General features: G+C 49.9%; 1 protein-coding gene and 1 long non-coding RNA gene across 7 annotated transcripts; one reads left to right on the top strand and one right to left on the bottom strand.

Annotated features, from left to right (window-relative positions):
• Nucleotides 1–313: 313 nt before the first annotated feature.
• Nucleotides 314–13,915, top strand: LOC125687792 (uncharacterized; the record flags this gene model as incomplete). Its single annotated transcript, XM_048933055.1, has 2 exons — nt 314–808; nt 13,205–13,915. Coding segments are annotated over 2 exons (1,206 nt in total), but the record flags the coding sequence as incomplete, so codon positions are not given.
• On the bottom strand, nt 889–12,873 carry LOC125687791 (uncharacterized). Of its 6 annotated transcripts, XR_007374401.1 has the most exons (5): nt 10,176–11,858; nt 8,854–9,689; nt 6,991–8,502; nt 2,949–6,429; nt 889–2,865 (listed from the first exon to the last, which is right to left on the bottom strand). It is a non-coding gene; the product is annotated as an uncharacterized LOC125687791 (long non-coding RNA). The 6 variants fall into 6 exon arrangements; XR_007374405.1 differs by lacking the exons at nt 8,854–9,689; nt 10,176–11,858 and adding an exon at nt 12,458–12,873 and having other exon boundaries at nt 6,991–8,334; XR_007374400.1 differs by having other exon boundaries at nt 6,991–9,689; nt 10,176–11,859.
• Nucleotides 13,916–17,288: the final 3,373 nt, after the last annotated feature.

Below are 17,288 nucleotides of genomic sequence, written 5' to 3'. Positions count from 1 at the left end.
ACCTCAAAGGGGACTCAGACACCCCAAAACACCCCAAAATACCCCAAAATCCCCCAACACCACCTCAATGAGGACCCAAAACACCTCAAAACACCCCAAAACCTCCTCAAAAAGGTCTCAAACACCCCAAAATAACACAAAGCCACCACAAAGGGGACTCAAACACCCCAAAACACCCCAAAACACCCCAAAACCACCTCAAAGTGGACTGAGAACACCCCAAAACAGCTGAAAATACCCCAAAACCACCTCAATGGGGACTGAAACAACCCAAGACACCCCAAAACACCTCAATAGAGACTGAAACAACCCAAGACACCCCAAAATAGCCCAACATACCCCAAAATCGACTTCAAAAAGACTCAAAACACCCCAGAACACCCCAAAATCTCCCAAACCCACCTTAATAAGACTCACAGCACCCCCAAAACAGCCCCAAATCACCTTAAGGACTCACAACACCCCAAAACAGCCCAAAATGCCCCAAAACCACATGGAGGAGGACCCACAACACCTCAAAATGCCCCAGAAGGGCCTCAAAACAACTCAAAACACCCCAAAAGACCCCAAAATCACCTCGATGGGGACTGAAATACCCCCAAAATACCCCAAAACCACCTGGAAAAGGACTCAAAACACCCCCAAAATACCCCAAAATTACCTCGATGGGGACCCAAAACACCTCAAAGCACCCCAAAAACACCTCAAAATGGACTCAGACACTCCAAAATACCCCAAAATACCCCAAAACCACCATGAAAAAGACTCCAAACACCCCAAAATGCCCCAAAATCACCTCAATGGGGACTGAAACAACCCAAGACACCCCAAAATACCCCAAAATCACCTTCAAAAAGACTCAAAACACCCCAAAATCTCCCAAAAACCACCTTAATAAGACTCACAACACCCCAAAAACATCTCAAAACACCCCAAAATGCCCCAAAACCACCCTGAGGAGGACCCACAACACCTCAAAATGCCCCAGAAGGGCCTCAAAACAACTCAAAACACCCCCAAAAGACCCCAAAACCACCTCAAAATGACCCAGAACACCCCAAAATACCCCCAAAATACCCCAAAATCACCTCAAAACGACTCCAAACACCCCAAAATAACCCAAAAGACCCCAAAACCACCTCGATGGGGACTGAAATACCCCCAAAATACCCCAAAACCACCTCGAAAAGGACTCAAAACACCCCAAAATACCCCAAAATTACCTCGATGGGGACCCAAAACACCTCAAAGCACCCCAAAAACACCTCAAAATGGACTCAGACACCCCAAAATACCCCAAAATACCCCAAAACCACCATGAAAAAGACTCCAAACACCCCAAAATACCCCAAAAGCACTTTGAGAAGGACCCAAAACACCTCAAAGCACCCCAAAACTGCCCTGAAAAGACTCAAACACCCCAAAACACCCCAAAATGCCCCAAAACACCCCAAAATACCCCAAAACCACCACAAGGAGGACTCAAAACACCCCAAAGCACCACAAAAACACCTTGAAACGAAGCAAAACACCCCAAAACAGCCCAAAATCAGCTTGAAAAGGACTCAAAACACCCCAAAACACCCCAAAAACAGCTCAAAGGGGACTGAAACACCCCCAAAACACCCCAAAATACCCCAAAACCACCTTGAGGAGGACTCACAACACCCCAAAACCACCTCAATGGGGACCCAAGACACCTCAATGCACCCCAAAACCAGCTGGAAACAATTCAAAACACCCCAAAACACCCCAAAATACCCCAAAACCACCTCGAAAAAGACTCAAAACACCCCAAAAGACTCCAAAATACCCCCAAAACACCCCAAAACCACGGCAGCGAATCCAGACCCCCCAAATGGATTGAAAGCACCCCAAAACGCCCCAATATGGACTCAAAACAAACCCCAAATACCCCCAAATCATCTCTGCGCAGATTGAAAACACCCCAAATCACCCCCAAATACCCCAAAACCGCCTTGAGGAGGATTCGGAACACCTCAAAACGCCCCAAAAACACCCTGAAACCACTCAAAAGACCCCAAAACACCTCAAAACAACTCAAAACACCTCAAAAGACCCCAAAATCACCTCAAAATGACCCAGAACACCCCAAAATACCCCCAAAACACTCCAAAATCACCTCAAAACGACTCCAAACAGCACACAGCACCCCAAAATACCCCAAAAACTCTTCAAAAAGGACTCAAACACCCCAAAACACCCCAAAATCACCTCGATGGGGACCCAAAACACCTCAAAGCGCCCCATAAGCACAACAAAGGGGACTCAGACACCCCAAAACACCCCAAAATACCCCAAAACCACTTTGAAAAGGACCCACAACACCTCAAAGCACCCCAAAACTGCCCTGAAAAGACACACAGCACCCCAAAACACCCCAAAACCACCTGAAAGGGGACCCAAAACACCTCAAAGCACCCCAAAAACACCTCAAAATGGACTCAGACACCCCAAAATACCCCAAAATACCCCAAAACCACCATGAAAAAGACTCCAAACACCCCAAAATGCCCCAAAATCACCTCAATGGGGACTGAAACAACCCAAGACACCTCAAAAACACCTCAAAATGGATCAAAACACCCCAAGACACCCCAAAATACCCCAAAATCACCTTCAAAAACACTCACAACACCCCAAAATCTCCCAAACCCACCTTAACAAGACTCACAGCACCCCCAAAACAGCCCCAAATCACCTTAAGGACTCACAACACCCCAAAATGTCCCAAAATACCCCAAAATGCCCCATAACCACCCTGAGGAGGACCCAAAACACCTCAAAATGCCCCAAAACCACCTCGATGGGGACTCAAAACACCTCAAAGCACCTCAAAAACACCTCAAAGGGGACTCAGACACCCCAAAACACCCCAAAAATACCCCAAAATCCCCCAACACCACCTCAATGAGGACCCAAAACACCTCAAAACACCCCAAAACCTCCTCAAAAAGGTCTCAAACACCCCAAAATAACACAAAGCCACCACAAAGGGGACTCAAACACCCCAAAACACCCCAAAACACCCCAAAACCACCTCAAAGTGGACTGAGAACACCCCAAAACAGCTGAAAATACCCCAAAACCACCTCAATGGGGACTGAAACAACCCAAGACACCCCAAAACACCTCAATAGAGACTGAAACAACCCAAGACACCCCAAAATAGCCCAACATACCCCAAAATCGACTTCAAAAAGACTCAAAACACCCCAGAACACCCCAAAATCTCCCAAACCCACCTTAATAAGACTCACAGCACCCCCAAAACAGCCCCAAATCACCTTAAGGACTCACAACACCCCAAAACAGCCCAAAATGCCCCAAAACCACATGGAGGAGGACCCACAACACCTCAAAATGCCCCAGAAGGGCCTCAAAACAACTCAAAACACCCCAAAAGACCCCAAAATCACCTCGATGGGGACTGAAATACCCCCAAAATACCCCAAAACCACCTGGAAAAGGACTCAAAACACCCCCAAAATACCCCAAAATTACCTCGATGGGGACCCAAAACACCTCAAAGCACCCCAAAAACACCTCAAAATGGACTCAGACACTCCAAAATACCCCAAAATACCCCAAAACCACCATGAAAAAGACTCCAAACACCCCAAAATGCCCCAAAATCACCTCAATGGGGACTGAAACAACCCAAGACACCCCAAAATACCCCAAAATCACCTTCAAAAAGACTCAAAACACCCCAAAATCTCCCAAAACCACCTTAATAAGACTCACAACACCCCAAAAACATCTCAAAACACCCCAAAATGCCCCAAAACCACCCTGAGGAGGACCCACAACACCTCAAAATGCCCCAGAAGGGCCTCAAAACAACTCAAAACACCCCCAAAAGACCCCAAAACCACCTCAAAATGACCCAGAACACCCCAAAATACCCCCAAAATACCCCAAAATCACCTCAAAACGACTCCAAACACCCCAAAATAACCCAAAAGACCCCAAAACCACCTCGATGGGGACTGAAATACCCCCAAAATACCCCAAAACCACCTCGAAAAGGACTCAAAACACCCCAAAATACCCCAAAATTACCTCGATGGGGACCCAAAACACCTCAAAGCACCCCAAAAACACCTCAAAATGGACTCAGACACCCCAAAATACCCCAAAATACCCCAAAACCACCATGAAAAAGACTCCAAACACCCCAAAATACCCCAAAAGCACTTTGAGAAGGACCCAAAACACCTCAAAGCACCCCAAAACTGCCCTGAAAAGACTCAAACACCCCAAAACACCCCAAAATGCCCCAAAACACCCCAAAATACCCCAAAACCACCACAAGGAGGACTCAAAACACCCCAAAGCACCACAAAAACACCTTGAAACGAAGCAAAACACCCCAAAACAGCCCAAAATCAGCTTGAAAAGGACTCAAAACACCCCAAAACACCCCAAAAACAGCTCAAAGGGGACTGAAACACCCCCAAAACACCCCAAAATACCCCAAAACCACCTTGAGGAGGACTCACAACACCCCAAAACCACCTCAATGGGGACCCAAGACACCTCAATGCACCCCAAAACCAGCTGGAAACAATTCAAAACACCCCAAAACACCCCAAAATACCCCAAAACCACCTCGAAAAAGACTCAAAACACCCCAAAAGACTCCAAAATACCCCCAAAACACCCCAAAACCACGGCAGCGAATCCAGACCCCCCAAATGGATTGAAAGCACCCCAAAACGCCCCAATATGGACTCAAAACAAACCCCAAATACCCCCAAATCATCTCTGCGCAGATTGAAAACACCCCAAATCACCCCCAAATACCCCAAAACCGCCTTGAGGAGGATTCGGAACACCTCAAAACGCCCCAAAAACACCCTGAAACCACTCAAAAGACCCCAAAACACCTCAAAACAACTCAAAACACCTCAAAAGACCCCAAAATCACCTCAAAATGACCCAGAACACCCCAAAATACCCCCAAAACACTCCAAAATCACCTCAAAACGACTCCAAACAGCACACAGCACCCCAAAATACCCCAAAAACTCTTCAAAAAGGACTCAAACACCCCAAAACACCCCAAAATCACCTCGATGGGGACCCAAAACACCTCAAAGCGCCCCATAAGCACAACAAAGGGGACTCAGACACCCCAAAACACCCCAAAATACCCCAAAACCACTTTGAAAAGGACCCACAACACCTCAAAGCACCCCAAAACTGCCCTGAAAAGACACACAGCACCCCAAAACACCCCAAAACCACCTGAAAGGGGACCCAAAACACCTCAAAGCACCCCAAAAACACCTCAAAATGGACTCAGACACCCCAAAATACCCCAAAATACCCCAAAACCACCATGAAAAAGACTCCAAACACCCCAAAATGCCCCAAAATCACCTCAATGGGGACTGAAACAACCCAAGACACCTCAAAAACACCTCAAAATGGATCAAAACACCCCAAGACACCCCAAAATACCCCAAAATCACCTTCAAAAACACTCACAACACCCCAAAATCTCCCAAACCCACCTTAACAAGACTCACAGCACCCCCAAAACAGCCCCAAATCACCTTAAGGACTCACAACACCCCAAAATGTCCCAAAATACCCCAAAATGCCCCATAACCACCCTGAGGAGGACCCAAAACACCTCAAAATGCCCCAAAACCACCTCGATGGGGACTCAAAACACCTCAAAGCACCTCAAAAACACCTCAAAGGGGACTCAGACACCCCAAAACACCCCAAAATACCCCAAAATCCCCCAACACCACCTCAATGAGGACCCAAAACACCTCAAAACACCCCAAAACCTCCTCAAAAAGGTCTCAAACACCCCAAAATAACACAAAGCCACCACAAAGGGGACTCAAACACCCCAAAACACCCCAAAACACCCCAAAACCACCTCAAAGTGGACTGAGAACACCCCAAAACAGCTGAAAATACCCCAAAACCACCTCAATGGGGACTGAAACAACCCAAGACACCCCAAAACACCTCAATAGAGACTGAAACAACCCAAGACACCCCAAAATAGCCCAACATACCCCAAAATCGACTTCAAAAAGACTCAAAACACCCCAGAACACCCCAAAATCTCCCAAACCCACCTTAATAAGACTCACAGCACCCCCAAAACAGCCCCAAATCACCTTAAGGACTCACAACACCCCAAAACAGCCCAAAATGCCCCAAAACCACATGGAGGAGGACCCACAACACCTCAAAATGCCCCAGAAGGGCCTCAAAACAACTCAAAACACCCCAAAAGACCCCAAAATCACCTCGATGGGGACTGAAATACCCCCAAAATACCCCAAAACCACCTGGAAAAGGACTCAAAACACCCCCAAAATACCCCAAAATTACCTCGATGGGGACCCAAAACACCTCAAAGCACCCCAAAAACACCTCAAAGGGGACTCAGACACCCCAAAACACCCCAAAATACCCCAAAACCACCATGAAAAAGACTCCAAACACCCCAAAATGCCCCAAAATCACCTCAATGGGGACTGAAACAACCCAAGACACCCCAAAATACCCCAAAATCACCTTCAAAAAGACTCAAAACACCCCAAAATCTCCCAAAACCACCTTAATAAGACTCACAACACCCCAAAAACATCTCAAAACACCCCAAAATGCCCCAAAACCACCCTGAGGAGGACCCACAACACCTCAAAATGCCCCAGAAGGGCCTCAAAACAACTCAAAACACCCCCAAAAGACCCCAAAACCACCTCAAAATGACCCAGAACACCCCAAAATACCCCCAAAATACCCCAAAATCACCTCAAAACGACTCCAAACACCCCAAAATAACCCAAAAGACCCCAAAACCACCTCGATGGGGACTGAAATACCCCCAAAATACCCCAAAACCACCTCGAAAAGGACTCAAAACACCCCAAAATACCCCAAAATTACCTCGATGGGGACCCAAAACACCTCAAAGCACCCCAAAAACACCTCAAAATGGACTCAGACACCCCAAAATACCCCAAAATACCCCAAAACCACCATGAAAAAGACTCCAAACACCCCAAAATACCCCAAAAGCACTTTGAGAAGGACCCAAAACACCTCAAAGCACCCCAAAACTGCCCTGAAAAGACTCAAACACCCCAAAACACCCCAAAATGCCCCAAAACACCCCAAAATACCCCAAAACCACCACAAGGAGGACTCAAAACACCCCAAAGCACCACAAAAACACCTTGAAACGAAGCAAAACACCCCAAAACAGCCCAAAATCAGCTTGAAAAGGACTCAAAACACCCCAAAACACCCCAAAAACAGCTCAAAGGGGACTGAAACACCCCCAAAACACCCCAAAATACCCCAAAACCACCTTGAGGAGGACTCACAACACCCCAAAACCACCTCAATGGGGACCCAAGACACCTCAATGCACCCCAAAACCAGCTGGAAACAATTCAAAACACCCCAAAACACCCCAAAATACCCCAAAACCACCTCGAAAAAGACTCAAAACACCCCAAAAGACTCCAAAATACCCCCAAAACACCCCAAAACCATGGCAGCGAATCCAGACCCCCCAAATGGATTGAAAGCACCCCAAAACGCCCCAATATGGACTCAAAACAAACCCCAAATACCCCCAAATCATCTCTGCGCAGATTGAAAACACCCCAAATCACCCCCAAATACCCCAAAACCGCCTTGAGGAGGATTCGGAACACCTCAAAACGCCCCAAAAACACCCTGAAACCACTCAAAAGACCCCAAAACACCTCAAAACAACTCAAAACACCTCAAAAGACCCCAAAACACCTCGAAGGGGACTGAAATACCCCCAAAATACCCCAAAAGCACCTGGAAAAGACTCAAAACACCCCAAAATACCCCAAAATTACCTCGATGGGGACCCAAAACACCTCAGAGCACCCCAAAAACACCTCAAAGGGGACTCAGACACCCCAAAACACCCCAAAATACCCCAAAATCACCACAAGGAGAACTCAAAACACCTCAAAGCACCACAAAAATGCCTTGAAATGAATCAAAACACCCCAAAACACCCCAAAATCACCTCGATGGGGACCCAAAACACCTCAAAACACCCCATAAGCACCTCAAAGGGGACTCAAACACGCCAAATCACCTCAAAATACCCCAAAAGCACCTCAATGAGGACTCAAAACACCCCCAAAACACCCCAAAAATGCCTTGAAACGAATCAAAACACCCCAAAGAACCCCAAAATGCCCCTAATCACCCCATAACCACCTTGAAAAAGACTCACAACACCCCAAAACACCCAAAAACCACCTCAATGAGGACCCAAAACACCTCAAAACACCCCAAAACCTCCTCAAAAAGGACTCAAACACCCCAAAATAACACAAAGCCACCTCAATGAGGACCCAGAACACCCCAAAACCACCTCAAAATGACTCCAAACACCCCAAAACCACCTTGAAAAAGACTCAAAACACCCCCAAAACAGCCCCAAATCACCTTAAGGAATCAAAACACCCCAAAATACCCCAAAACCTCCTCAATGGGGACCCAAAACACCTCAAAACACCCCAAAACCACCTCAAAACGACTCCAAACACCCCAAAACACCCCAAAATACCCCAAAACCACCTCAAAAACGACTCAGAACACCCCAAAACACCTGAAAATACCCCAAAACCACCTTGAAAAAGACTCAAACACCTCAAAACACCCCAAAATCACCACAAGGAGGACTCAAAACACCCCAAAGCACCCCAAAAACACCTTGAAATGAATCAAAACACCCCAAAACACCCCAAAACCACCTTGAAAAGGACTCAAAGCACCCCTAAAACAGCCCCAAATCACCTTAAGGAATCAAAACACCCCAAAATACCCCAAAATCCCCCAACACCACCTCAATGAGGACACAAAACACCTCAAAACACCCCAAAACCTCCTCAAAAAGGAATCAAACACCCCAAAATAATACAAAGTCACCACAAAGGGGACTCCAACACCCCAAAATCACCTCGATGGGGACCCAAAACACTTCAAAGCACCCCAAAACCTCCTCAAAAAGGACTCAAACACCCCAAAATAACAGAAAGCCACCTCAATGAGGACCCAAAACACCCCAAAATGCCCCAAAAACACCTCGAAGGGGACTCAGACACCCCAAAACACCCCATAAGCACCTTGAGGAGGACTCACAACACCCCAAAATACCCCAAAATCACCTGAATGGGGACCCAAAACACCTTAAAGCACCCCAAAACCACCTCAAAGTGGACTCACAACACCCCAAAACACCTGAAAATACCCCAAAACCACCTCAATGAGGACCCAAAACACCTCAAAACACCCCAAAACCACCTCAAAACGACTCCAAACACCCCAAAACACCCCCAAATACCCCAAAACCTCCTCAAAAAAGACTCAAAACACCCCAAATCAACTCAAAAAGGACACAAACCACCCCAAAACTCCCCAAAACCACCACGAGGACTCAGAACACCTCAAAACACCCCAACACCACCTCAAACGACTCCAAACACCCCAAAACACCCCAAAATCACCTCGATGGGGACCCAAAACACCTCAAAGCACCCCAAAAACACCTCAAAAAGGACTCAAACACCCCCAAAACACCCCATAAGCACCTTGAGGAGGACTCACAACACCCCAAAACACCCCAAAATCACCTCGATGGGGACCCAAAACACCTCAAAGCACCCCAAAAACACCTCAATGGGGAATCAGACACCCCAAAACACCCCAAAATACCCCAAAACCACCTCAATAAGGACCCAAAACACCTGAAAATACCCCAAAATCACCTCAAAACCACCTCAAAACACCCCCAAAATACCCCAAAACCTCCTCAAAAAAGACTCAAAACACCCCAAATCAACTCAAAAAGGACACAAACCACCCCGAAACTCCCCAAAACCACCACGAGGACTCAGAACACCTCAAAACACCCCAACACCACCTCAAAACGACTCCAAACACCCCAAAATCACCCCAAAGTACCCCAAAAACACCTCAAAGGGGACTCAGACACCCAAAAACACCCCAAAATACCCCATAAGCACCTCAAAAAGGACTCAAACACCCCAAAACACCCCAAAACCACCTCGATGGGGACCCAAAACACCTCAAAGCGCCCCAAAATACCCCAAAATCACCTGAATGGGGACCCAAAACACCTTAAAGCACTCCAAAACCACCTCAAAGTGGACTCAGAACACCCCAAAACACCTGAAAATACCCCAAAACCACCTCAATGAGGACCCAAAACACCTCAAAACACCCCAAAATCACCTCAAAACGACTCCAAACACCCCAAAACACCCCAAAATACCCCAAAACCTCCTCAAAAAAGACTCAAAACACCCCAAATCAACTCAAAAAGGACACAAACCACCCCGAAACTCCCCAAAACCACCACGAGGACTCAGAACACCTCAAAACACCCCAACACCACCTCAAAACGACTCCAAACACCCCAAAACACCCCAAAATCACCTCGATGGGGGCCCAAAACACCTCAAAGCGCCCCAAAACTGCCCTGAAAAGACACACAGCACCCCAAAACACCCCAAAACCACCTGAAAGGGGACCCAAAACACCTCAAAGCACCCCAAAAACACCTCAAAATGGACTCAGACACTCCAAAATACCCCAAAATACCCCAAAACCACCATGAAAAAGACTCCAAACACCCCAAAATGCCCCAAAATCACCTCAATGGGGACTGAAACAACCCAAGACACCTCAAAAACACCTCAAAATGGATCAAAACACCCCAAGACACCCCAAAATACCCCAAAATCACCTTCAAAAACACTCAAAACACCCCAAAACACCCCAAAATCTCCCAAACCCACCTTAATCAGACTCACAGCACCCCCAAAACAGCCCCAAATCACCTTAAGGACTCACAACACCCCAAAACAGCCCAAAATGCCCCAAAACCACCCTGAGGAGGACCCAAAAATCCTCAAAATGCCCCAGAAGTGCCTCAAAAAAACTCAAAAAACCCTAAAAGACCCCAAAACCACCTCAATGGGGACTGAAATACCCCCAAAATACCCCAAAACCACCTGGAAAAGGACTCAAAACACCCCAAAATACCCCAAAAGCACTTTGAGAAGGACCCACAACACCTCAAAGCACCCCAAAACTGCCCTGAAAAGACTCAAACACCCCAAAACACCCCAAAATGCCCCAAAACCACCTCGAAAAGGACGCACAACACCCCAAAATGCCCCAAAAGCACCTGAAAGGGGACCCAAAACACCTCCATACACCCCAAAACCAGCTCGAAACAATTCAAAACACCCCAAAACACCCCAAAATACCCCAAAACCACCTCAAAAACGACTCACAGCGCCCCCAAAACAGCCCCAAATCACCTTAAGGAATCACAACACCCCAAAACCACCTCAATGCGGACTCAGACACCCCGAAACAACCCAAAAGACCCTAAAACCACCTCGATGGGGACCCAAAACACCCCAAAGCAACACGAAACCACCTCAATGGGCACTGAAACACCGCAAGACAGCACAAAATACCCCAAAAGCACCTCGAAAAGAACTCAAAACACCCCAAAATACCCCAAAATACCCGAAAAACACCTCAATAAGGGACTCAGACACCCCACAGCACCTGAAAATACCCCAAAAGCACCTCGAAAAGGACTCAAAACACCTGAAAGTACCCCAAAAGGGCCCCAAAACGTCTCTAAACACCCCACAGCACCCCAAAATACCCCAAAAACACCTCGATGGGGACCCAAAACACCCCAAAATACCCCAAAATACCCCAAAACCACCTGAAAGGGGACCCAAAACACCTCAAAGCACCCCATAAGCACCTCAAAGGGGACTCAGACACCCCAAAACACCCCAAAATACCCCAAAACCACCTTAATAAGACTCACAACACCTCAAAATACTCCAAAACCACCTCAAAACCACCTCAAAACACCCCAAAACACCCCAAAATACCCCAAAACCACCTCAAAAAAGACTCAAACACCCCAAATCAACTCAAAAAGGACACAAACGCCCCCAAAACTCCCCAAAACCACCACGAGGACTCAGAGCACCTCAAAACACCCCAAAACCACCTCAAAACGACTCCAAACACCCCAAAACGCCCCAAAATACCCCAAAAACACCTCGATGGGGACCCAAAACCCCTCAAAGCACCCCAAAAACACCTCAAAGGGGACTCAGACACCCCAAAACACCCCAAAATACCCCAAAAACCACCATGAAAAAGACTCAAAACACCCCAAAATACCCCAAAACCATCATGAGGAAAACTCACAACACCCCAAAAGACCCCAAAACCACCTCAAAATGACTCCAAACACCCCAAAAGACCCCAAAATCACCTCGATGGGGACTGAAATACCCCCAAAATACCCCAAGACCACCTTGAAAAAGGTTCAAAACACCCCAAAACACCCCAAAACCTCCTCGAAAAGGACTCAAAACACCCCAAAATACCCCAAAATACCCCAAAATCACCTCAATGGGGAGGCAAAGCGCCCCAAAACCACCACAAAGGGCACTGAAACACCCCAAGACACCACAAAATACCCCAAAATCAACTTCAAAAACACTCAAAACACCCCAAAACACCCCAAAATGCCCCAAAACCACCTCGAAATGGACTCAGAACATGGCAAAATGCCCCCAAAACACCCTGAGGACTCAGAGCACCTTCAAACATCCCAAAACCACCTCAAAACGACTCCAAACACCCCAAAGCATCCCAAAAGACCCCAAAACCACCTCAAAAAGGACTCAAACACCCCAAACCAGCCCAAAATCACCTCAAAAAGGACTCAAACACCCCAAACCAGCCCAAAATCACCTCAAAAAGGACTCAAAACACCCCAAAATACCCCAAAAGCACTTTGAGAAGGACCCAAAACACCTCAAAGCACCCCAAAACTGCCCTGAAAAGACTCAAACACCCCAAAACACCTGAAAATACCCCAAAATACCCCAAAATACCCCAAAACCACCTCGAAAAGGACTCAAAACACCCCAAAATACCCCAAAAGCACTTTGAAAAGGACCCACAACACCTCAAAGCACCCCAAAACTGCCCTGAAAAGACTCAAACACCCCAAAACACCCCAAAAACACCTCAATGGGGACGCAAAGCGCCCCAAAACCACCTCAAAGGGCACTGAAACACCTCAAAACACCCCAAAATGCCCCAAAAACACCTTGAGGAGGACTCACAACAGCTCAAAGTACCCCAAAAGGGCCCCAAAACGACTCTAAACACCCCACAGCACCCCAAAATGCCCCAAAAACACCTCAATGGGGACCCAAAACACCCCGAAACACCCCAAAATGCCCCAAAACCACCTGAAAGGGGACCCAAAACACCTCCATACACCCCAAAACCAGCTCGAAACAATTCAAAACACCCCAAAACACCCCAAAATACCCCAAACCACCTCAAAAACGACTCAAAACACCCCAAAACTGCCCAGAAAAGACTCAAACACCCCAAAACGCCCCCAAACACCCCAAAATACCCCAAAACCACCTCAACGGGGACTGAAAGACCCCGAAACGCCCCAAAATACCCCAAAATGCTCCAAACCCACCTTGATGGGGACCCAAAACACCCCAAAACACCCCATAAACACCTCAAAGGGGACTCAGACACCCCAAAACACCCCAAAATACCCCAAAACCACCTTAATAAGACTCACAACACCTCAAAACACCCCAAAACACCCCAAAAACACCTCGATGGGGCCCCAAAGTGCCCCAAAACCACCTCAAAGGGCACTGAAACACCTCGAAACACCCCAAAATACCCCAAAACCACCTCGAAAAGGACTCAAAACACCCCAAAATACCCCAAAAGGGCCCCAAAACGACTCTAAACACCCCACAGCACCCCAAAATGCCCCAAAAACACCTCGTAACCTCACAACACCCCACAACACCCCCAAAAACACCTTGATGGAGACCCAAAACACCCTGAAACACCCCAAAACACCCCAAAACCACCTCAACGGGGACTGAAACACCCCGAAACACCCCAAAATGCCCCCAAATGCCCCAAAACCACCTCGATGGGGACCCAAAACACCCCCCCACCCCAATTCCGACCCCAAATCCCAGCTCTCCCATCTCAGACCCCAAATCCCACCCCAGATCTCAGATCCCAAATCCTGACCCCCACCCCAAATCCCACTCCCCAAATTCCTCTCAATCCCGACCCCCACCCCAATTCCGACCCCGAATCCCATCCCAGACCCCAATCCCACCCCCCAATGCCCCCCACCCCAATTCCGACCCCAAATCCCAGCTCTCCCATCTCAGACCCCAAATCCCAGACCCCAGCCCCAAATCCCCACCCCCAATCCCAAATCCCAATCCCACCCCAATCCTCGACCCCAAATCCCACCCCCACCCCAAATCCCACTCCCCAAATTCCAATCAACCCCAACCCCCCACCCCAATTCCAACCCCAAATCCGAGCTCTCCCATCTCAGACCCCAAATCCCGACCCCCAACCCCAATCCCAGACCCCAATCCTGACCCCAAATCCCATCCCAGACCCCAATCCCACCCCCCAGCCTCCCCCTACCCCAATCTCCACCCCCCCCACCCCAATTCTGACCCCAAATCCCAGCTCTCCCATCTCAGACCCCCAATCCCAGACCCCCATCCCAAATCCCACACCACCAATCCTGACCCCACACCCCAAATCCCACCCCCCCACCCCAATTCCGACCCCAAATCCCAGCTCTACCATCTCAGACCACAAATCCTGACCCCCACCCCCCCAATCCCACCCCTCATCTCAGACCCCAAATCCCATCCCAGCCCCCAATCCCACCCCAATCCTCGACCCCAAATCCCAACCCAAATCCCACTCCCCAAATTCCTCTCAATCCCAACCTCATACCCCATTTCTGACCCCAAATCCCACCTCTCCCATCACAGACCCCAAATCCTGACCCCCAACCCCAATCCCACCCCTCATCTCAGACCCCAAATCCCATCCTAGACCCCAATCCCACCCCCCAAACCCCCCCACCCCCACCCCCCCATTCCCATTCCAACCTCAAATCCCAGACCCCAGCCCCAATTCCCCACCCCCAATCCCAAATCCCAAACCCCCCCCAACCCCCGACCCCAAATCCCACTCCCCAAATTCCTCTCAATCCCGACCCCCATCCCAATTCCGACCCCAAATCCCACCTCTCCCATCTCAGACCCCAAATCCTGACCCCCAACCCCAATCCCACCCCAAATCTCAGACCCCAAATCCCATCCCAGCCCCCAATCCCACCCCCCAATGCCCCCCACCCCAATTCCGACCCCAAATCCCACCTCTCCCATCTCAGACCCCAAATCCTGACCCCCAACCCCAATCCCACCCCAAATCTCAGACCCCAAATCCCATCCTACACCCCAATCCCAGCCCCCAATGCCCCCCACCCCAATTCCGACCCCAAATCCCACCTCTCCCATCTCAGACCCCAAATCCCAACCCCCCAGTCTCACACCCCAATCCTGACCCCAACCCCAGCCCCCAGACCCCAATCCCACAACCCCACCCCAACCCCAATCCCACTCCCAATCTCAGATCCCAAATCCCATCCTACACCCCAATCCCAGCCCCCAATGCCCCCCACCCCAATTCCGACCCCAAATCCCACCTCTCCCATCTCAGACCCCAAATCCCGACCCCCCAATCTCACACCCCAATCCTGACCCCAACCCCAGCCCCCAGACCCCAATCCCACAACCCCACTCCAACCCCAATCCCACCCCAAATCTCAGACCCCAAATCCCATCCTACACCCCAATCCCACCCCCCAATGCCCCCCACCCCATTTCTGACCCCAAATCCCACCTCTCCCATCTCAGACCCCAAATCCCAGACCCCAGCCCCAAATCCCACACCACCAATCCTGACCCCAACCCCAGCCCCCACCCCCCCACCCCAATCCTGACCCCAAATCCCAGCTCTCCCATCTCAGACCCCAAATCCCGACCCTCAACCCCAATCCCAGACCCCAATCCTGACCCCAATCCCAGACCCCAGACCCCAATCCCACAACCCCACCCCAACCCCAATCCCACCCCTCATCTCAGACCCCAAATCCCATCCCAGCCCCCAATCCCACCCCCCAATGCCCCCCACCCCAATCCTGACCCCAAATCCCAGCTGTCCCATCTCAGACCCCAAATCCTGACCCCCAACCCCAATCCCACCCCAAATCTCAGACCCCAAATCCCATCCCAGACCCCAATCCCACCCCCCAATGCCCCCCACCACCAATTCCGACCCCAAATCCCACCTCTCCCATCTCAGACCCCAAATCCCAGACCCCAGCCCCAAATCCCACCCCCCCAATCCTGACCCCCTCCCCAAACCCCAGACCCCAATCCCACCCCAAATCTCAGAACCCAAATCCCATCCCAGCCCCCAATCCTGACCCCCAACCCCAAATCCCACCCCCCACCCCAATTCCAACCCCAAACCCCAGCTCTCCCATCTCAGACCCCAAATCCCAACCCCAAACCCCAAATCCCACCCCCCCAATCCTGACCCCAACCCCAGACCCCAGACCCCAATCTCACCCCCAATGCCCCCCACCCCAATTCCGACCCCAAATCCCAGCTCTCCCATCCCAGACCCCATATCCTGACCCCCAACCCCAAATCCCACCCCCCACCCCAATTCTGACCCCAAATCCCAGCTCTCCCATCTCAGACCCCAAATCTCAGACCCCAGCCCCAAATCCCCACCCCAATCCCAAATCCCAACCCCCAAATCCCACCTCTCCCATCTCAGACCCCAAATCCCGACCCCCAACCCCAATCCCAGACCCCAATCCTGACCCCAACCCCAGCCCCCAGACCCCAATCCCACAACCCCACCCCAACCCCAATCCCACCCCAAATCTCAGACCCCAAATCCCATCCTACACCCCAATCCCACCCCCCAATGCCCCCCACCCCAATTCCGACCCCAAATCCCAGCTCTCCCATCTCAGACCGAAAATCCCGACCCCAGCCCCAATTCCCCACCCCCAATCCCAAATCCCACAACCCCCCCCAACCCCCAACCCCAAATCCCACCTCCACCCCAAATCCCACTCCCCAAATTCCTCTCAATCCCGACCCCCACCCCAATTCCAACCCCAAATCCCACCTCTCCCATCTCAGACCCCCAATCCCAGACCCCCACCCCAAATCCCACCCCCCAATCCTGACCCCCTCCCCAACCCCCAGACC

The sequence above is a fragment of the Lagopus muta genome, unplaced genomic scaffold, assembly GCF_023343835.1.
Source record: "Lagopus muta isolate bLagMut1 unplaced genomic scaffold, bLagMut1 primary scaffold_217, whole genome shotgun sequence".
Taxonomy (NCBI): domain Eukaryota; kingdom Metazoa; phylum Chordata; class Aves; order Galliformes; family Phasianidae; genus Lagopus; species Lagopus muta.
The sequence above is the reverse complement of the archived record's forward strand: the minus strand, read 5'-3'. Positions and strand labels throughout refer to the sequence as shown.